This window comes from Lissotriton vulgaris, chromosome 2_1, assembly GCF_964263255.1.
Source record: "Lissotriton vulgaris chromosome 2_1, aLisVul1.2, whole genome shotgun sequence".
Taxonomy (NCBI): Eukaryota; Metazoa; Chordata; class Amphibia; order Caudata; family Salamandridae; genus Lissotriton; species Lissotriton vulgaris.
Window position 1 is genome coordinate 203,283,593 of NC_141687.1, and position 21,588 is coordinate 203,305,180.

The 21,588-nt window shown below is 45.6% G+C and overlaps 1 protein-coding gene across 2 annotated transcripts in view; it reads right to left on the reverse strand.

Moving 5' to 3' along the window:
- Positions 1 to 21,588, reverse strand: part of LIG3 (DNA ligase 3) — a 254,312-nt gene that overhangs the window by 176,662 nt on the left and 56,062 nt on the right. For both annotated transcript variants that reach the window (XM_086954719.1, XM_086954721.1), the window contains exons 9-11: positions 12,278 to 12,433; positions 11,810 to 11,941; positions 275 to 354 (exon numbers count right to left, since the gene is read on the reverse strand). In XM_086954719.1, coding sequence (XP_086810845.1) covers positions 275 to 354; positions 11,810 to 11,941; positions 12,278 to 12,433 — 368 coding nt within the window. The remainder of the gene's footprint in view (positions 1 to 274; positions 355 to 11,809; positions 11,942 to 12,277; positions 12,434 to 21,588) is intronic.

The window sequence follows — 21,588 nt, forward strand, 5'->3', positions numbered from 1 at the left end:
TTAGACCCACAAAGTTTGCAGATAGCAAAACCTGCAAACATAAGCCATATAAGGTCATCTTTTGGAGTTATCGGACATAAGCTCTGCAGTTCCTTTGATATACTATGACATTTTCAACACCATCTCATAGTCCCACTTCTGTCCTTAGGCGTGGTGATCCTATGTCCTTAGTGGAGGTGATCTTATCCACAATAAAGATTGCTCCCACTTCAGTCATAAAAGCAGCACATTCACCGAGCTGCCAAGCATTCTAAAATCCAACCCTCAAACATACCTGTCCATCAAGCTGACACCATTGAAGTAAATGCAGTCAAAGACAAACAGACAGACGTTAGCCTCCTGGAAAGCAGCTTTCTGTAATGAGTAAAAATGAAACAGAGTAAGTAAATGTAAAGCACATCTGTAAGATTACAGCAGATTTAAAATCCCACCAAATTCTGCTAAATGTCGAGACAAACAAACTGTGACAGATTCTCTAATACTAATCATTAGCACACAATTGAAATGGCCTTCAATGGCACTGTTAGACCGGTCAGCCTTTGGATGGTCTTCCCTTATATTTTTTTTCCTTTTTGCCTTACATTACTTTTTGCACCAACCTCTTTTTGTGTGGCCTTAGGTCTCCGGGTGCCCGACCACTACTAATTAGTGCTGAGGCACAGGTGTGCCTTTCTAAAATGATGGACAGAGAGAGCTCCTAAGATGGACGCCTGCTAGAGTTACCTCAGAGCTCTAGCCCATAGGATAACATTAGGAGGTTCCAGAACCTTCTGGTCCACTTTAGTGGCCTGGGCCTAGGCTATATAAGGAAGGACACGGGGCGGCCATTTTGTTACGAATGGGCTGGCTGGAGTTCAGGCTACAGAGTGAGGGAGATTGCGACTCAGGCTAATCTGACTGCTCCTAGGGGCTGCAAGTTGGTTGTGGGACCTACCCTCCTTCCTGTTGATCTGGCCCTGCCTGTGAAGATATTGCCAGAACAAAGCTTCAGTGTGGCCATACTAAAGAAAGTACTAATTTACGTCAGCACCTGGTGAGAGTAACCTTGCCCTGGCCCCAGAACGAATATGCTACTTACCAGTATGCATCTGTTCTTGGCATGTAGGGCTGCTGACATTCATATCTGTGAATAGATCGCCGCCTAGTGTTGGGTCCGGATGATTGCACTTTGTTGTCCTGGAAGAGTCTTCGAAGTATCACGAGATGGGTGGCTCCTCCCCTGGACTACAGTGCGCATGCATGGCCTTATTGAGAGGCTGGGCGTGGGGGACTGCCAGGCGGCACCGCCCTGCTAGATGTGGTGTGCCAATCGCCTGAGGGATCCCCGCGCCAGGCGTGAGGTAAAGGAAGGAGTCGCCGGCTTGGAGGGAGAGACGCTGGGCGGTGTCGCTTGGCAACCGGACTCCCGCCCGACGAGTCTCTTTGCTCCTCTGACAAGCCGGAAATTCCTGCGTTATCGGAGTCCACCGCAGCCCTGTGTGAGGCCGGGCGAACACTCCGGAGAACAGAGGCAGAAGAACGCGGAGGCTCCTTTCGATACAGAGCCTCCGGGAAGTGCATCACACGGGCTCGGTGGTGACCCCAGCCCGCCTCAGGCAAACGCCAGTCCTGAGCGGGAAGAAGGGGGAAAGAACGAACCACCGACTCGACTTCAAGACCGCCCAAAGCAAGTGCTGGACGGGCGCTGAGGTATCCGGGAGCAGGGGAGTGGGGAGCAGGCTGAGGGAGAGATTGTAACAGTATGGGGTTGACTAGAACTCTGTGGTAAATCCCTCCTCAATCGACTTGGCTCTCGTGAATTTAAGAAGTGGGTTTCAACTAAGTGTCTCCCCTTTGGAAAAACAGATCTCAAGGACAGTGTTCTTGGTTCAGTAACCAGTGTGGTGTTATTATTTCTTTTATGCCTTCCTGTACCTAACTTAAAGTGATGTAGAAACCTGCTAAAACAGGATCTCATACAACTTTGAATGCTCAAAGTGTATAATCATATAAAATACAGTAATTTTTGATGTATTTACCGGTCTAACCTAACTGGAAATCTGTCACAGTTATCTTTGCCTGCTGTCTGCCCAGTTAACTCAATTTGTAAATCATTTGTCTAGACTACTGAAAAAGTGTAATGACCTATTTGATGACAGCATTTTTACTTAAAATGACATGTTCAAAGTTCCAAATTATTAAATGAGATGTATTTCATTTTTCCATAATTTCTACCACAAATAGATAAAGCCTCAATATTTTCTATTCAACCAAGATGGTGTGGTGTCATTTATGGTGGGTTTGCACTGGGCTGTTGTAATGAGTGATATGCAAGTACGTCAATTGCCTTCTGGATTGAATGTCTTTTCTCTGTGCCATGCTACCCTAAATGGGCCGGTAGTCCCGGTTCCAACAGGCACCTTCAGTACACCGGGGGTAATACTCCTTAAAACAGCACATTGCACAACTGGTTGCAGTTTTAAAGTCAGGCATTTCACATCATCACAGTTCACATGCAAGTATTACAATCTAAGGAACATAACTGGATCTGCTTTTTCAATCGAGGAAGGAATACAGCTGTTGCCGATCACAATAAAAATATTTATGTATATTCTGATGTACCTTCTGCCTTTCATACTACAAGTGATGGATGGAATAATGTAATTAATATCAGACACTGGTAATCGGTCAAGGAGGCAGCCCAGTCCATCATTATTTTGCTTATCATGCCAACTCATTTTTTTGGTGGGTTTGCACTCGGGTGTTGTAATGAGTGATATGCAAGTACGTCAATTGCCTTCTGGATTGAATGTCTACGCTCTGTGCCATGCTATCCTAAATGGGCTGGTAGTCCTGGTTCCAACATATTGGTGCTCACTGGTGGGATAGGATTTGTGCTTGCGTACACCTAACAGCAACTTAGTGTGCACCATGCACCTTACACCAAATTTTTGTTCTTTCTCCGATTGGTAATTTAGTTTTCCTAGAGTTAGTCTCTTCAATTGGCCTTTTTGGTTTTCTAAAACTCTTCCTGAAGTGGTGGTTGTAGGTAGTTCATATTTAACGCCTTTCTATTAAGTGTCCCGTCAATCCTATGCAAATGTCTGAGGGCCCATCTGGCAAGAGGGAGTTCGAGCTGGCTGAGATGGCAACTTACTCAGTGACGCAGCTTAAAGAATTTTGCCATGAAAAAGGGGTGTTCTTTAAGCATAGTGCAAAGAAGGCAGAACTTCACACCAGCTGGAGAGCATGGGTAGCAGCTCACCTGGATGGGGGGAGGGATGAGAAAGGAATGGAGCCTAACACCACCGAAGAATTAGACCTACTGTACCAAACTGAAGGCGGCAACCTGCTACCAGGGCCTGGGACACCTTCAAGGGCAGGAAGTAGTGTGCCTGGGAGGAGCCTGTCCTTAGTAGAATTAGCGGACAGGGGGGAGAAGAGACAACTAAAATTGGAGCTAGCACGATTGGAGAAAGAGCGGGAGGAGAGGAGGTTTATCCATGAGCTTACTTTAAAGAAACTGGATCTTAAAGCCCTCCAGATATGTAAATTGATACTTGTATAGCGCACTACTCACCCGCAAGGGTCTCAAGGCGCTTGTACGAATACAGCTGTGGAACCCATCCTGGCTTTCTCTGTGAGGAGTCCACTCCTCGGCACCCCCAAGGTGGAGGCCAGGCATCCTTAGCGTTGTTGGGGCCGTTGTGGAGATTAAGCAAGCTATTGCACAGAGTTGCAGAGTGGGACTCCATGATTGGAATAGGCACAGAGGCAAGAATGATCAGGTCCGTGGAATTTTTGAGCCCAAGACCCGCCGAGGCGGGGAATTGAACCCTGGTCCCGGGCTAGACCTCTGCATCAGGGTCTGCCCCTCTAACCATTGAGCCACACTACTCTTGCCGCTCTAACCATTGAGCCACACTTCTCTATAGGGATCCCCAGTAATCCCATTGGTGGCTGCGTACCTAAGGAAGTTACCAGGGAGCCTAGACTCTACCTGCCCAAGGATGTAGTCGCTAGTTTTAGTGTAGGGGACGACATTGGCAAGTGGTTGGCTGCCTATGAGGTCTCGTTGAGAGCCCATGGGGTTCCTGAAAGTCATTGGCGGGTGGCCTGTATAAGTACATGCCTCCAGCGGGGAGGGATGCCCTTCTAGCTCTAGAACAGGAGGAACAGACCAATTACCCCACAATGAAGATTGCCTTAGTCAGGAAGTTTGGGCTGACCCCTGAAAAATACTGGCAGAAATTCCGGAACAGCCACAAGCTTCCCACACAAAACTGGGTGGATGTTTGGGACTACGCTCAAAAGGCATTAGAGAGCTGGGTGCAGGGCAGTGAGGTTACTGATTACGAGGGGTTGTACAATCTGTTCCTAAAGGAACACCTCCTCGAGAAATGTTTTCCGGAACTGCGCCAACACCTGGTGGACAGCAATCTGACTAGCCCTAGGAAGCTTGCAGAAGAGGCGGACACCTGGGCTAGTACCAGGGTGTCTTCTAAGGGATCCGGGGGAGACTCCCAGAAAACTGGACAGGGTTCTTCCCAGAAGAAAGAGGGGGGGGGGGGGGGATAAAAAGAAGGAGTTCTACAGAGGTCCCCCAAATAGCTCACAAGGGAAGGAATCAGGTTCCCTAGCCAAATCTGGCCATCAAAAACCCACTTATCCTGACCGTAGTCAGCAGCCCAGAATTGTCCGGTGCTACGAGTGCGATGAAGTTGGACACTATAAAGGAGATACCAAGTGTCCAAAGAGAGCGCACCCTCCCACTGGAGGAAAAACCCCAGGCGTGGCGAGTGTAGTGCTCGGGGAGGAGCTGCCCTTAGACAAGGGGGGAGGGGGGGGGGGGGAGTGAGTGGGCAGGGCTGACCCTAGTGTCCTTGGGAGACAGCGACATGGTTCCTAAGATCCATGTGCCCCCAAATACCACTAAGTATAGGCAATGGGTCACCATCAACGGCCAGAGGAGGGAGGCTCCGAGGGACACAGGTGCCAGTATGACCATGGTAAGAAGACAGCTGGTGTCCCCAGAGCAGGTAATTCCCGACGTACTCCATCCAGTTGTGATGGCTGATGGCAGAGTGGGTCACTATCTCGTGGCTGAAGTTCCCTTTGAGTGGGGAGGGATTGCGGGTCTTCTACGAGTTGTGGTAAGACCTGCTGTGCTAGTTCATTGTCTGTTGGGAAATTACCTTGAGCACAATGCCTGGAAAGAGGTAGAGTTCAAGACACATACGGAAATGTTGGGATCACCTGACTGGACCTGTGCAAGCAAGCGGTCCGTGACTGCCCGGAGGGGAAGTTCACAAGGGTTGGAGCCTGGAACAAAGGCCCAGCCAGCTGCCAAAAAGGGAACAATCCAGGAATGGGGAAAACCTCCCCCGGCGTCCACACCCCGTGAGATGGATGGGGCACCTGAGGTGGTGGCCCCGGAGTCACGGAGGGGGATATTGTCTCCCTGAAAGTCTTACCTATCCCTGCGGAGTGGCAGGTGGACGGAGGGCCTAGCAGGGAGGAGCTCGATTGAGGGCAGAAGGAGTGCCCTACCCTTGAGGGTCTGAGGCGACAAGCCGAAGCCCAGGCAGCAGGTAATGCTTCAGGAAACTTTCATATCTGCTGAGAGGATGGCCTCCTCTACAGTGAGCCCAAGGCTCCGGTGCCCGGATCGTCCCGGGCCTTGGTTGTCCCCCAGCGTTACAGAGCCTTCCTTTTGGAATTGGCTCATGAAATTCCCTTGGCAGGACACCTAGGACAGGACAAGACCTTTGCCCGGCTTGTTCCTCACTTCTATTGGCCTCAGATGAGGGTTGCGTCCGACACTTTTTGTAGGACGTTTGTGTCCTGTCAAGCCAGTGGGAAAACTCAAATCTCCCCTGGAACCACTACCTGTCGTTAGCACCCCCTTTGAATGGGGGGGCATCGACATTGTTGGGCCATTGGATCCACCAACTTCTGTTGGTCACAGGTTTATCCTGGTTCTGGTGGGTCATGCCACCCAGTACCCAGAGGCTATTCCTCTGAGTACCATTACTGCACCTGCGGAGGCCCGGGCCCTGATGGGGATTTTTACCCGAGTGGGTTTCCCCAAAGAAGTTGTGTCCGACAGGGGTGCTATCTTCATGTCGGCATACATGCAGGCTATGTGGAAGGAATGTGGAGTTACTTACAGGTTCTCCATCCCTTACCACCCTCAGACCCATGGTCCGGTAGAAAGGTTTAACAAAACCCTGAAGGGCATGATCAGAAGTCTGCCTGTGAGCCTGCGGAGGAAATGGGACATCCTCCTACCCTGTTTGTTGTTCTAAATACAGGGAAGTGCTGCTGAAGAGGGTGGGCTTCAGCCCCTTCGAGTTTCTGTATGGGCACCCTGTTAGAGGACCTCTCAGCCTGGTGAAAGATGGATGGGAAAAGACTCCCAAGAGGCTTCCCCAGGATGTGGCGAGTTGCATGCTGGCTTTCCGTAGCCAAATGGCTAACTTGTGGAAGCAAGCTTCTGACAACCTTGAAGCCAGTCAGGCAGTCATGAAAGAGTGGTATGAACGCAATGCTCACCCCGTGGAGCTGGAGCCTGGACAGAAGGTGTGGGTCATGGAGCCTGGAGAGCTTAGTGCCGTCCAGGATCGCTGGACAGGCCCCTTTGAAGTGGTTGAAAAGAAGGGCAAGTTCACCTATGTGGTGGAGCTTAAGACCCCCAGGCAGCCCCATCGGGTGCTCCATGTCAACCGCCTCAAGCACCACCATGAGAGGGCCGAGGTCACCTTGATGATGGTGACCGATGGGGCAGAGGAAGAGGAAAGCGAGCCTCTCCCTGACCTATTTGCGTCCCAGGAGAAGGATGGTTCAGTGGAAGGAGTGGTCCTCTCACCATCCCTGACTCCCGAGCAGCAGAGTGACTGCCGCCAAATCTTGGAGCAGTACTCCTCGCTGTTCTCCCTTATCCCGGGGAGGACCCACCTGTGTACCCATGATGAGGTCACAGGGGACAGCCCACCTGTGAAGTCCAAATCTTACCGGTTGTCAGATAAGGTGAAGGCCAGTATCCACAGTGAGGTCACCAAGATGCTGGAATTGGGAGAGATCGTACCCTCCGACAGCCCCTGGTCCAGTCCAGTGGTACTGGAACCAAAAGCTGCCCCACCGGGCACCACCCCGGAACTAAGGTTCTGTGCGGACTACAGGGGACTGAACTCAGTGACTAAGACTGACGCTCATCCCATACCAAGGGCGGATGAGCTTATTGACTGGCTAGGAGCTGCCCAATACCAGAGTACCTTCGACCTTACGTCGGGGTACTGGCAGATCTCCCTGACAGAAGGGGCGAAGAGGAGGTCTGCCTTCTCTACCCCTGAGGGACACTACCAGTTCCGAGTGATGCCCTTTGGGCTCAAGAACGCCCCTGCTACCTTCCAGCGGCTGGTGAACAAGGTCCTGTCCGGTATGGAGGCCTTTTCTACTGCCTACCTTGATAACATCGCTGTCTTCAGCAGCACCTGGGAAGACCATCTGTGTCACCTTCGGAAAGTACTTCAGGCCCTGCATCAGGCAGGCCTGACGATCAAGGCCAGCAAATTCCAGATCGGGCAGGGGTCGGTAGTGTACCTAGGCCACTTGGTAGGTTGGGGCAAGGTGCAGCCCCTCTAGGCCAAAATTGAAACAATCATGGCCTGGGAACCCCCCCAAGACGCAGACTGAGGTCCGAGCTTTTCTGGGCCTCACCGGCTACTACCGCCGCTTTCTCAAGGGATATGATACCATCGTGGCTCCCTTGACTGAGCTAACATCCAAGAAACACCCTCGACAAGTAGTCTGGACTGAGGCGTGCCAACGAGCCTTTGACACCTTAAAGCAAGCTATGTGCACGGCTCCTTTGCTCAGGGCCCCAGACTTTTCCAAAGAATTCATTGTCCAAACAGACGCGTCTGAGCATGGCATTGTGGCAGTGTTATCGCAGCTCAATAAAGAGGGTCTGGACTAACCTGTGGTTTTCTTTTCCAGGAGACTACTCCCCTGGGAACAGAGGTGGAGTGCGATAGAGCTGGAGGCCTTTACGGTGGTTTGGGCCCTGAAGAAGTTGCGGCCATACTTGTTTGGTTCGCACTTCCTTTTTCAGACCGAGCGCCGGCCCCTCCGGCGGCTTATGCAAATGAGGGGCGAGAATCCTAAATTGCTAAGGTGGTCCATCTCCTTACAGGGAATGGACTTTAGGGTGGAACACCGGCCTGGAGTGGACCATGCTAATGCTGATGGTCTCTCAAGGTTTGTCCGCCTTAGTGACGAGAACCACCAAGGGATTGGGTAGTCCTCCCCACTTTCAGCTGGGGGAACACGTTAGACCTGTCAGCTTTTGGATGGTCTTCCCTTATATTTTTTTCTTTTATGCCTCATATTACTTTTTCCACCAACCTCTTTTTGTGTGGCCTTAGATCTCCGGGTGCCCCACCACTACTAATTAGTGCTGAGGCACAGGTGCGCCTTTCTAAAATGGTGGATAGAGAGAGCTCCTAAGATGGACGCCTGCTAGAGTTACCTCAGAGCTCTGGCCCATAGGATAACATTAGGAGGTTCCAGACCCTTCCGGTCCACTCTAGTGGCCTGGGCATAGGCTATATAAGGGAGGACACTGGGCGGCCATTTTGTCACGACTGGGCTGGCTGGAGTTCAGGCTACAGCGTGAGGGTGATTGCGACTCAGGCTAATCGGACTGCTCCTAGGGGCTGCAAGTTGGTTGTGGGAAGTGCCCTCCTTCCTATTGATATGGCCCTGGCTGTAAGGAGATTGCCAGAACCAAGCTTCAGCATGGCCATACTAAAGAAAGGACTAATTTATGTCAGCACCTGGTGAGAGTAACCTGGCCCTAGAAACCTTGGAGGGTGGTGCCTTGGGCTATTAAAGCAACGTGGGAAGGAAGGACTTCTACCACGACCCCTGTATTGAAGGTAGATCTAGAGACATGACTCTGGTTGCTGTGTGGCCTTATTGAGAGGCTGGGCGTCACCGCGCTGCTAGATCTGGTGTGACAATCGAATGAGGGTAAATCCCTCCTCAATCGACTTGACTCTCCTGAATTTAAGAAGTGGGTTCCAACTAAGTATCTCCCCTTTGGAAAAACAGATCTCAGAGACAGCGTTCTTGATTCAGTAACCAGTGTGGTGTTATTATTTTTTTTATGCGTTCCTGGACCTAACTTAAAGTGATGTAGAAACCTGCTAAAACAGAATCTCATACAACTTTGAATTGCCCAAGTGTATAATCATATAAAATACAGTAATATTTGATGAACTTACCGGTCTAACTTAACTGGAAATCTGTCACAGTTATCTCTGCCTGTTGTCTGCCCAGTTAACTGAATTTGGAAATCATTTGTCTAGACTACTGAAAAAGTGTAATGACCTATTTGATTACTGCATTTTTACTCAAAAGGAAATGTTCAAAGTCCCAAATTATTAAATGAGGTGTATTGCCTTTTTCCTTAATTTCTACCACAAAGAGATAAAGCCTCGATATTTTCTATTAAACCAAGATGGTGTGGTGTCATTCTTGGTGGGTTTGCACTGGGGTGTTGTAATGAATGACACGCAAGTACGTCATATGCCTTCTGGATTGAATGTCTTTGCTCTGTGCCATGCTACCCTAAATGGGCCGGTAGTCCCGGTTCCAACAGGCACCTTCAGTACACCGGGGGTAATACTCCTTAAAACAGCACATTTCACAACTGGTTTCAGTTTTAAAGTCAGGCATTTCACATCATCACAGTTCACATGCAAGTATTACAATCTAAGGAACATAACTGGATCTGCTTTTTCAATCGAGGAAGGAATACAGCGGTTGCCGATCACAATAAAAATATTTATGTATATTCTGATGTACCTTCTGCCTTTCATGCTACAAGTGATGGATGGTATAATTTAATTAATATCAGACACTGGTAATCGGTCAAGGAGGCAGCCCAGTCGTTCATTATTTTGCTTATCATGCCAACTCAGTTTGGACCCAGCCTTATACAAATCAGTCTTGACCCTGCTTCAAAGGGAACAGTGGAAATGTATTATACAGTGTCTGCCCAGGCGATCAGATGTTTTTCATTCACAGTAATTACACACTATCAGAAGCAAGTATCACATCAGGTGTACACCCAGCCGTATCAGTTGAACAGTGGGGCAAATAAACTCAATAAAAGCAATTCTAGGTCAGATTTAGGCACTAAATCTAGGACAGTTCAGGTTTGTCAAGCACAGTAATGAGGTCTTCAAGTAGGCATAGGTTGGGATGATTTAATGTGATCTCTAAAGTTCAGGAACCGCTCCATGAATGCAAGATTGTATGGAAGAGGTCTGTATATAAGAAATAAGAAGGGCATGATGGTGAGAACTGGAGAGAACTGGTAGAGAGGAGATTTTTGATGCACAACAGTGGAATTGCTAGAGATGGAGTTTTGCAATGGTTAGCCTTTTTCTCGATTTTCTTATTGGTATGATTTTTTAGAAGTATTTTGTAACCTGGGAATATGGGTTTATTTAAGACAAGTGTTGCAAAATTGATTACATAGATTTCAGTGATGGATAGCATGTAGAGGCTTCTCTGCAAGACAGTTTCATATAATTTTAAAAAACTTTCAGATGTTTCTTGTTCAACGATCTGTTATTTAAGAGAAAACAGAGTAGATGTGGTGTGGTAGATGTAGGAAAGTTAAAACGTGGGGAGTGAGAGTAGATGGTTGGAAGATGTGAGGAGTCAAAGGTTGAGAAATAAAGGAATGGAGAACGGAAAGATGATTGGCAAGGTACAGAAATTGGGGTATGAGTGAAAGCAAGGTGGAAGAAGGACATACATTTGTGTTTGGAATAAATATGCACAGGGGTAGGCATACAGGTTTCGAGGAGGTGGGCTGGTAGTTGAAGTAGGAAGAAGATGTATTTCAGAATGTTGATGACTGATAGCTAGGAGAGAGACATAGTAAAAGGTGAATGGATGAAGCAGCTTTGCATTGCATCAGTAAGTGTGACCAGTGAGATAGCTAAGCATAATTTTGTCTGGGTGCCATGATTCAGGGCTCATATTTTGTTACTCAAAATGGTCAATTTCAAGGTCTTATGAGCACTGTGTAGTGCTGCAGAGTGTTACGAGGGAAGGCGTACTGAACCAACTCCAATGTAGGCAAGTATTTAGTTGCTTGCTTGTTCGTGTGGTTTCAAGTTGAAGCAGAGTTAGCTCTGCTCCCAAGACTAGAGCTGTTGTTGGTTGTGGTAGTTAACATGCGGACACGCACATACCTAAGAACTGAATTACAACAAAGGATTACATTGAAAATTATGCTTTGGAAGTTCAGGACATGCACGTAGAGTTAAAAAATTAGGAGCTAGCTTGATGTGTTGATGAATAGAAAGGATTTGAGCATTTTAAAAATGGTTAGCTATAATAAAAAGTGATAGCAGTATTGTTACATTGATGTATCGAATCATACCTCAACACCTTAATAAATCCAAGAAGTGAAAACTTCTTCTGATGCAGAGCGGACAAGCTGTGACGATTTTAGAGATTTACAAAAACGAAAGATTTTCTACTTTAGTACAAGTGTGGTTTCCTTCTGTTCCCAAGAAGGTATAGTGAAGAGAACACTATTTATGGCAGCAAGCTGTTTATTGAGTGAGCAGGAGGTTAAGGGGCATTCACCAGTTTAAAAACAGAGAGAGCTCACAATAAAGCATGATCTCCTATTTTGCGTACAATAAGGGGGTGGGGCATTCCTTGCCTTTTTTGGGGGGGAAATATGCTAACACCTTTATAACTACATAACCGAAATGCAGTTTTTTTTCAGCCCCTACATTACCTTGTGTACGCCTAATGTCCCAAACGGCAGAGGTTTTCCAGTGTTCGTATCAATCAAAAGAACTTCAGAATCCAGGATAATGCTATTACCACCAGGGAAAGCTTTGGGGATGAAGTTTTTGAAGTGTGCTACCTAGGTAAAGAAAATGGTGTGTAAGCTCAAAATCACAAATAAAACATACAAAAAAGCATGTTCACAAAGTTTGATATCCCTCCCTTTAGTTCGCTCTTTGGCTTAGTTTCCAAACGTTCTCGTCAAATTGTAACTTTAAGTCCACATACTGAGAAAGTAGAGGATGTACAGTATTCAACCATGTATTTGCTAAGCAATTAGAATTCAATTAGATGCAAATGGTTCTATGGGGTCATGATGATCAATATGGATAGTTCTAAGGGAAAAAAAGTTTCATTCAGTGGAAAGACAACAATCTTCAGGCCTTGTCCCCAAAAAGAAGGAACCTGCATATACCTTATGAGGGAGCACAGGCTTTAAGCTGCGGCTAAAGTAGCTGAAGTGGTCGCCATTCTTGTGCACCTGGACACGCTCACCATCATATTTGATCTCGGAGTACATCCCATTAGGGCACTTCTTCATGGCATAGGCAACAGACTTGCAAGCCTCAGCCTGCATCAGATAGTGCAGAGGAGAGAAAAAGAGAGGACATAAATGTTCCAGTCAGAAGGAAAGTGAGAGAAAAAGAAGACAAAAGATGATAATGCAACAAAGAATTTGAAGCTATGATCCTTGATTATATAATTGGTAACAAAAGAATACAATGTTTACAGTGAAAATTACTTTTGGGGATTTGTTCCTTTTACTCTTTCTTTCCTCTGTACTGTGATCTTGCATTACGAGGCTGGCTACGTTTTATGACAGTGAACTCATTGTGATTTAAAGCCGTCTGTGGAGCTCGAGATAGGACTATGAGATGGCCAACGTAACACAGGATGTTAGGGTGGGGGATGGAAGCAACAATGTAGCACGGGAGTGGAGTGGGTGAAAACAACAAAGTTGGACAAACGGGGAGGAGGGCTATGGGAATGTGCCTCTTTTGACATGGTTAGCCCCTCACTTTTTGGCTGGAAAATGATGTGGTTTCGATTGTGGTGCTTAGGGTCCCTGCCAACTAGGTCCCCTGTGACGGTGCTTTGTCCCTAAAACTGTTCCACAAATGGCCCTTCTACCCCCTGTATTCCATTCAATAAAGCTTTATTCAAATTCTTGAATAAGAAAATCATAAAAGCAGATAAAGAGCATACAACATGATTATCAAACCCACAAATTTTAAAATACAGAGTATACAAATTTCACAAATCAGTTATTTGCATGATCAGCAGTCCATTCCATGCCATACACTTAACGGGCTCACATCAAAATAGTTTTCCTAAATTTAAAAATAGCTTAGCAACCAGACCTGCCCCCAAGCGCATGACGTAGATATGGGCGACACTCAGCCCGTTGCCTAGCAACCACCTCCTGACGCTTTTGCCTCGCGGAGACGTCCATGCGAACGTCTAGCTGGCACCAACGGGTTCATTAAGCAAACCTGTGATCGATTTACCAGTAGAGACGAACCGGCAAGACAGGACGTATGCCCCATCTTGCTTCCAATTAACCGGAACAAGTACCAAAAGGTGAACGATCTATGGGGGAGATGAGAGACTGTAACTTTGCCCGTTTTTAAGAGATCGGATCGGAGGAGGCTAATTAAATTCCTCTTTGTCCGCAGAGCCGTGTTTGAATGCGCCATACTCATGAAGTGCGATCTCACCAATTGAACGAATTTGGGTGAGTTTTCCTAATAGGCATTTGGGTCTACTAATGATAGCAACATGATTAATGGAATAGATCTTAATTTCCACACCCATTTCCTTTTAACCATGTCTAGAAAGCCTGACAAAGGAGGATTTACACTGTAGAGGAGACTTCTCGCACTAGGACACCAGCCATAATTAAATAAAGAGAAATATATGGTGCTACACCCTGCAAGCCCGATTGGGCTTTCCTAGGTGAGTCTTTATCACCGTGTGTAACACTAATTTAATTGTAGCACCACATGAATAACTATCACACATACCTGATCATTACACCTTAATACGTACAGGCTTGCATTTCTCTGTCCCCATCCTGATGAAGACCCGCACTGACTTCACAGTTGTGCAGACCCTCGGTTGAAACATCAACAAATATCCCTTGGACCAGTTGAAAGACTCTGCGATGAGACTTATTTATTCAGTCCGCAGATCTACTTAAAATATTTGCTTTTCTGGCCTTTCATATCCTTGAAACCCCCCCCTCCCCCAGTCACTCTGTATATATTACGCACTATCACTATATCACTGAGCACCAAATGTCACCTCGTCAGCCCTGCAAATGTGATTTGGGTATTTATAAATGATGCAACTTATAAAGACTCTTAAATACCTCATATGGTATATGTGTGTGTTGCTTATGACTAATTGTTTTTTCTATGAATAGACTCATGATTGGTTCAATTGCTTAAAGAAATAATACTCACCCGACAGAACCAACTGTTATTTTTGCATACGATTGCCCAGGTTCTGAGGGATACTGGTTTATCCCATTGTTACTAAACTTGACTTTTGGGATATATCATCACATGGACATTTACACATCGGTGTTGACTAATCGTTCAAATCAGGAAAACTGATTGTTCTATGTATAATACCCAATCTAACAGGAATCTGTCATAGTCAGCTTCGATGTTCCTTAGGTATGGCTGGATATTGTGTGTGGTCAGCATAAGTTGATGTGCTGTACAGTTGATTTTCCCATTTCGGCGGCAATTCAATGTGTTTCCAGTAGACACAAACAATTACTCTTAAGATCTTTCCTGGCTACTGCACTTAAGGTGTAAGGGCCACTATAATATTCTGGGTGGTCAAGGTTAGATGTAAACGTTTTTATATAATTTAACTACCTGATATGCGCAGCTCCTTGTAATCTACAACTATCGTTCAAGATTTGACGATTAAAAGCGCAATATAGCTAGAACATGGAAGGGAGGCGTCCAGCCCAGATATACTGCCTGGGAGTCAGATATGGATTGGTGTATGCAAGCGAAGAGGGCTGTCTATGAGAGTAGAGGTTGCTTGCATAAATGGACAAAAATCTGGGGCCCCAGGAATGAGAGTAGAGGTCTGCTATGTACACCAGTCAGCGTCCCTTCATCTTTGGTGGTTGACAATGAGGACATTTAATGATCAAATAATATGGCAAAATGATACATGTACTTTGCACTGTAGACCCTGTGCCATGATATGTTTTTGTAAAGTACACTGCGGCTGTTGGTAAGTACTGATGACTGCTTTGCACTGCAACTGTTTTGATTGTATTTTTTGTATCCTATGTTGCTTCTCTTAATAAAAAGAATAAATAAAAAAAGGATTTTCCGATTAAGTAATGTTTTCTCTGTCGTCCAGATCCTATGCCACAATAGGACTGGCTGGAATTTGATGATGTCCGATATATATGGAATGCCTAATTCTGCATGGCAAATATGGAAGGAAGTGCTGTCAGGACTGCCAGCAGGAATCTGAAGAAGGTATTCTCAACAATCTGTAGAGAATTAATGTCAACATGACCCCAAATTCCAGCGCCATAAGTGGCGATTGACAGGCAGTTCTTCCGGTGGGCGTTTGCCCAATTATCTGCTGAAGTTAGATAGGGCTGCCCTTACCTTCATAAATAATCTCCTGGCTCTGACGGCATGGGTCCGAGTCCCGAGTCGGTTAAACAAAATCCCTAAATAAGAAAAGCTTTTAGAGCATTCAATCCTTTTATCGTTAATATAGATATCTCTGCTCTTATTACTACCTGCTCCAACTTTAATAATAAATGTTTTTGAGGAAATAACAGCGAGTCCCAAATTGGACATAAATGAAGAAAAGCTTGACACTACCCTTTGGAGACCCAAAGGAGTACGCACCATAAGGACTGCGTTATCCGCATACAAGAGGGCCGGTATGGGGAGTTTGTCCATTATCGGGAGGTCCTGGCACTCATTCGCCAATACCTGTCCCAAGTCGTTTATGTACAAGGTGAAGAGAAAAGGTGTCAGGACGCAACCTTGTCTCACTCCTCTCTTTATACTAAATGACGATGTGCATTCCCCTCCATCCCCGTATCAAACTCCTGCCTTCGTCCCATATAGAGTTGCCTTAAACGTCAATTAGCGAATTATCCACCCCCATTTCCTTTAAATTCTAACATAACTGGTCATGAATAACACAGTCAAAGGCTGCGGTTAGATCAACGAACACCAAATAAAACCTGCCCCTTTTTGCATTAGTGTACTTGCCCAAAAGAATATGTAAGTTGGGGACTTGTTTCACACTGCCCAGACCTTTGTGAAAGTCAAATTGGATCTCAGAAACCATCGAGTTCTCGTCGGTTCAATCCTGTAGTCTATATAAAATGACTCGACCCACAACTTTGACCGTCGAGTCCAACAGTGAGATAGGTCTGTAACACATGGGGTTCTCTCTATCACCTTTTTTAAAAATGGGAACTAAAATCGATTCTGACCAAGTCAGTAAGAAGCCAATAGAGCAGCTAGCGTTATTTACCTGCGTTAAAAGTGGTCCCTAAAGTAAAATATTAGATTTAAAAAGATCTACAGGAATGCCATCAGGCCGGACGCTTTCCCTCCCAAGCTTGTCATAAAAGGCCTCATTAACCTCGGCAGGGTCAAAATGAAGTCAATTTAATGGCTCCTGGGTAGTGAGTCTGAGGTGACAAGTGCATCAACTTCTCCCAGTCCAGTGGTGTATTATACAATTTAGAAATATGTTTAACCCAATCAGCCTCGCTGATAGCTGTCTCAATTGTCAGGATATCACTGTTAACCAGAAAAGGGGCATTTACAGCCTTCCAAAAGGCTGAGTTATCCCTGGTTACTGAGGCTACATGTAAGGCGGACCAAGCTTCTTCTTTTAGAGCATGTTTTCTTTCTTTCAAGGCATGCCTATATTCTCTTCTAGTCTCTTTAATTTCTTCACTATTTTTAACATTTTTATATAGGACGTGCTTAAGTTTAGAATAGGCCTTGGTACATTTAGAGTCAAACCACCCTTTTTCTTTATTGAAAGTTATTTTTTTACTGTTCACAAAAAGGGCTTTTTTAATACTGCCAGATATAATGGAAACATTTCTATAATATCTTTATGAGAGGCTGTCACATCAAGACAAGCAAGAAAGGCAGTTTCATAATTAACCAGAGCCTTTATTAAAAACTGGAGGGTCCACTTTGGACCAGTGGATCGAGTATCCATTTAGCCTACTCAGTGATATTTTGTCAACAATATGAGTTGAGCTAACCCGTCTATTTATTGTGTTGCTCTGCATTGATAAAACTACACTTAGTAGAAAGTGGTCACTCATGCGATTCATGTGGGTACATAAGTCCTGAGCTCTAGAAGAGTATCTATTTGACATCAAAATATAATCAATAGTAGAAGACTTACCATGACGGTTAAAAGTAGGGCCGAATGGAATAGGAGGAGAACATAGATTATTTACAAACTCTAGATCAACTTTAAAAATTATCCCATTTAAAAGATCCCTATAGATTGTATGTGGGAAATGTGTAAAACCGATAGCTTCATCCATCGAGATTCCACAAACGTTCCCTTCAGCATATTGACACAGAGCGGAATTAAAGTCCCCTCCCCAATAATAAGTACATCCTTTGTTTTAGTGGACTGCAAGCTAATTAGGTGGTTACTTATTTTCCTTAGTACCCCCTCAAGCAGATCATGAGACACAGTGCTATAAAAGTTCAATAAGCCAATACAAAGTGGCTTATCAATGTCGATAGAAATGATTTGGAAATATCTATCTGTAACTACCAATGCAATTTTAGTGGCGTTCACACAGTTTGATCGCCCATGGATCGATGCCACTGCTACCGTGTGATAGATTTTATAGCCATTGATGTGGATAGGCTCCTCCACGCAAGTTTCCTGCAGACTAATTATATCTAACTTCCCAACAAAGTCCAACCATAACAGATTATCTATCTTTGATTTTAAGCTTGCAACATTTCAGAACAATAAATGAAAGGAACCTTTCCTATTTGGTACTTTAAACTTCTCAGCCTTGGCGCCAACGGAAGTTAGGCTAGTAGTATCTAAAATGACTGGTGGTAAAGAATTATCCTTATTTGTCAGTTTCATCAATCAATGATGGAATCTCAGGGGACCATGCAGGTAGGCAATAGAGAATTGGGTAATATAGATGGTTTGTTGGATGATATACTGAGAATTACTGAAGTCTGAGTACCTGGGTGTGTCACTTGGGTAGATATATGTGTTTGTCCCTTTTCTCCAATGACCTCAAACCTACTGGTGACAGTCAATCAACTTCCTCTAAGGCTGGGATCAACTCAAAACGGTTATGAACTGGAACATTATATAAGGGGCAGGGATGAGCTTTATTAGGCCTGCTAGCTATCCTAGTATAATTGTTGTTTATAGGCTGGTAGGCCAAAAGGACTAAGTTAATACAGTGCACTGAGATACAATATTTCCCTGCTCTACTTAGGAACATTTGCGCTAACTGTGGTGTTCTAAAACTCAACACCACACAATCTCCATAAAGGTGCTTGCGTCCTCTGCCTACCCAACTCACTCTTCTGCCCATATTGAATTCGGCGAAAAGCACCTCTGTTAAACCGGTTTTTGATCCCAGCCAAAAAAGAGACTTATTTCTTAATGTGTCCCAAGACTCGAACGCCCCAAGAGGTAGCCTAGGTACGTTGGCTATCACTACCGTATACAGGGTAGCTGCTGGTGGTAGATCCAAAAAAGTGAATTCGGGCTCGTTTCTATTTGGAAGCATAAGTGAATTCTTAGCACATAAATCGGCACAAATATAAGCTCCCCGAGTATTACACTCAGCCGGAGGGAGGCACTGTGATGTTATCAGGTGGGGAGTAAGTGCTTACAGGCCTGCCAGGTGCTGATGGTAGTGAGGGGTAGGGAGTAGGAGGTTTTAACATTGATGCATGTTGGTCCCTATTATGTGGAACCCCTATAGAATTTGTCGGATTTTAAGTTGCTATACTAGTAGAATGAGTACGTGTCTGACTACTGCTCTACAAGTGAACCGGACTGACATTATTTAGATTGGCTGGTTTATTGACAGTTATCTGACAATTGTACATGTAACTCGTTAGCATCTCTTCCAAGACAACAACTCTTCTAGTTAAGTTGGTTAAGGTGTTTATAAGGGTAATCGTATAATGTATCTAATTTAGTGTTTAGCTTAGAAAAATCGCCCTGCATTTAAGAATTCTTACTAGGTAGAGATTTTTCCTTACTACTCAATTTATGAGTTGGTTGGGATTTACCCTTTTTTGGTGGCTTTTTGCATAGTTTAGTGCGTAAACCCTTAGGCTCTAATGTTACATGCTCAATTGGGTCTGAGAGGGTGTCTGGATTTCTTGGGCGCTTCGTGGGCAGTTTGGAGTCACTCTCCTGGTCACTCACTGAAATGTGCTCAGATGCATTCAGTATGCAACCTTTTGAGTTCAGCTGTCTACTTTGTACTTCTAGTGGATGGGCGCATTTGCCTTAAGCAGCCATCCCTGTGTTTAACCCTTGGGTGAGACCTGTTTTGTCCGGGTCCATGGACAGATTCGATTGCCCCCATTAGATAATTCAGCAGAGTCAAGCGAGGGCCTCCCCCACCTTGGGCTGAACTTTAGCCTGGGGCATTGCTTTCCTCTTTCCCATTATGGCTAACTGTTACTATACAGGCAAAGCTGATTATAGGCTCTAACTTCTTTATATGTCTCAATCAGTCTTTAACGATGCATGATATATTCCCAGGGCTTTAAGGCGGTTGTTCACACAATTACCTATACAGCGTTAATACCAATACCAATGTATTTTGGTTGCCCTCCACAAGATGTTCTAATGTTCTAACCAGTTAATAGAAAGTCTCAGGCTTAAGACAGTCGTATATACGAGTGGGCAAAAAGTTCACTTGCAGGAAGAACTCACCGCCACAGATGGAGCCTTATTATCTTATCCGCCCTATGACAGGACCGCGATGAGGCTTTTACGGCGTCACTCTGCCTCCAGGGGCCTGGAATAAAGTACTCTATTTGTGTAGGTCAAGGGACAGGCAATAAAGTTCAGATGCCAGTTCAGTCGACTTCCCACGCTCTCCCGTGCTGTGGGACCGTGTTCAGGCTTTTATGGCGTCACTCCGCCTCCAAGGGCCTGGAATAAAGTGCTCTGTGCATGTAGGGCAAGGGACAGGCAACAAAGTCCAGATGCCGGTTCAGTCGATCTCCCGCAATCTCCTCTGTAAGTTCCTAGTAAATAGTACTTGGGTAGCAAGGGCACTAGGACTGAAGAGGGTCACCTCACCCAGGCCATACAGATTGCCACTGCAGCATGCATGGCCTGGTACAGAAAAAACAACAAAGTTGACATGGCACACTTCCTGTTGCCATGCCAACTAGCACTGCCTACTGTATAGGTAAGTCACCCCTCTAGCAGGCCTTACAGCCCTAATGTAGGGTGCACTGCATCACAGGTGTGGGCATATTTGCATACACAGATATGCCCCAATAATATTTAATAATTCGAGTTCCACAGCACGATAAAGGCTCCTCTGAAAACAGGAGTGTTTGGTACCAAACTACTCCTCCCAATAAAATCACACTGATGCCAGTGGGGGATTTATTGAAACTTACTCAGAGGGCACCCCAGAGGTGCCCGCTGACAACCTACCGACCCTGGTGTGGTCAAAGACTGGCTGTTGGGAGTCTGCCACCACCAGACATGTTTCTGGACACCTAGGTCAAGAGTCCCCGCTTTCTGGGACCAGAAACAAAGGCCATCCTAGGCAGAGGGGATTACACCTTCGCCCCCCGAATGGGCACAGTGCTCGAGAGGGAAGCTTCAAAGGCCCGCCGACTTTGTAATGCAAACCTCAGCCTCTGCTGCTAGCAGCAGATGACAGCCCACAGTTTAGACCCCCATTTTAGAGAGGGGAGGGGGGAGGAACCGGCAGACAAAACAAGGAAGAATAGGTGTGCAGTTTAATTTCCTCTAATTGCGTTAGTTCCTACCCGGAGCATCTTGAAAGTTAAGCTTTCTTTCCCAGTGTCCTACAACTGCTCTCAGAACTACTTTGTTCACAAGAGTGCATGTGCTTACAGGCCGTCAACCCCCTCCTGTCCCCTCCACGTTGTGGCTGGTGTAACCCCAGTAGGAAGTTGGCTCTGTAAATGGTATACCACTAGCGTCCATGATATACATGGTATACGACTACCGTCGAGAGATTCCCCAGAAGTGTACAGAGCTCAATGTAAAGCCAAAGTGCTCTATTAATTGTAGCATGGGCAGCTCCCTCAGGCCTAACACAGAGGAGGGTAAGACATTTATTGGACACACATGGACCAATAACTGACACATGCCTCAAAAAAGAGATCCACACCAATTTCATAAAAATAATCTTTGTTTTAGTTTTATTTTAAGACCAAGATCTTTACAAAAAGGTGAGTACATTTTCAGGAAAAATTCTTTCAGTTTGTAACAGTTCAATCTTATCCTATGGAGGAAAACGACAATGCAATTTCTAAGTACACATCTTACAGTTCTAATCTTGGGGGTTTAAGAACAGCAGAGGGCAAGGGTCAAGAAATCACAAAGTCTGAACCACCAACGGCACAGGGGCGGCTGGGTGCTGAAATCAAATTCAGAGGTAGGTTCAATGCGTTTCAATAGAGAAGAGGGGGCTTG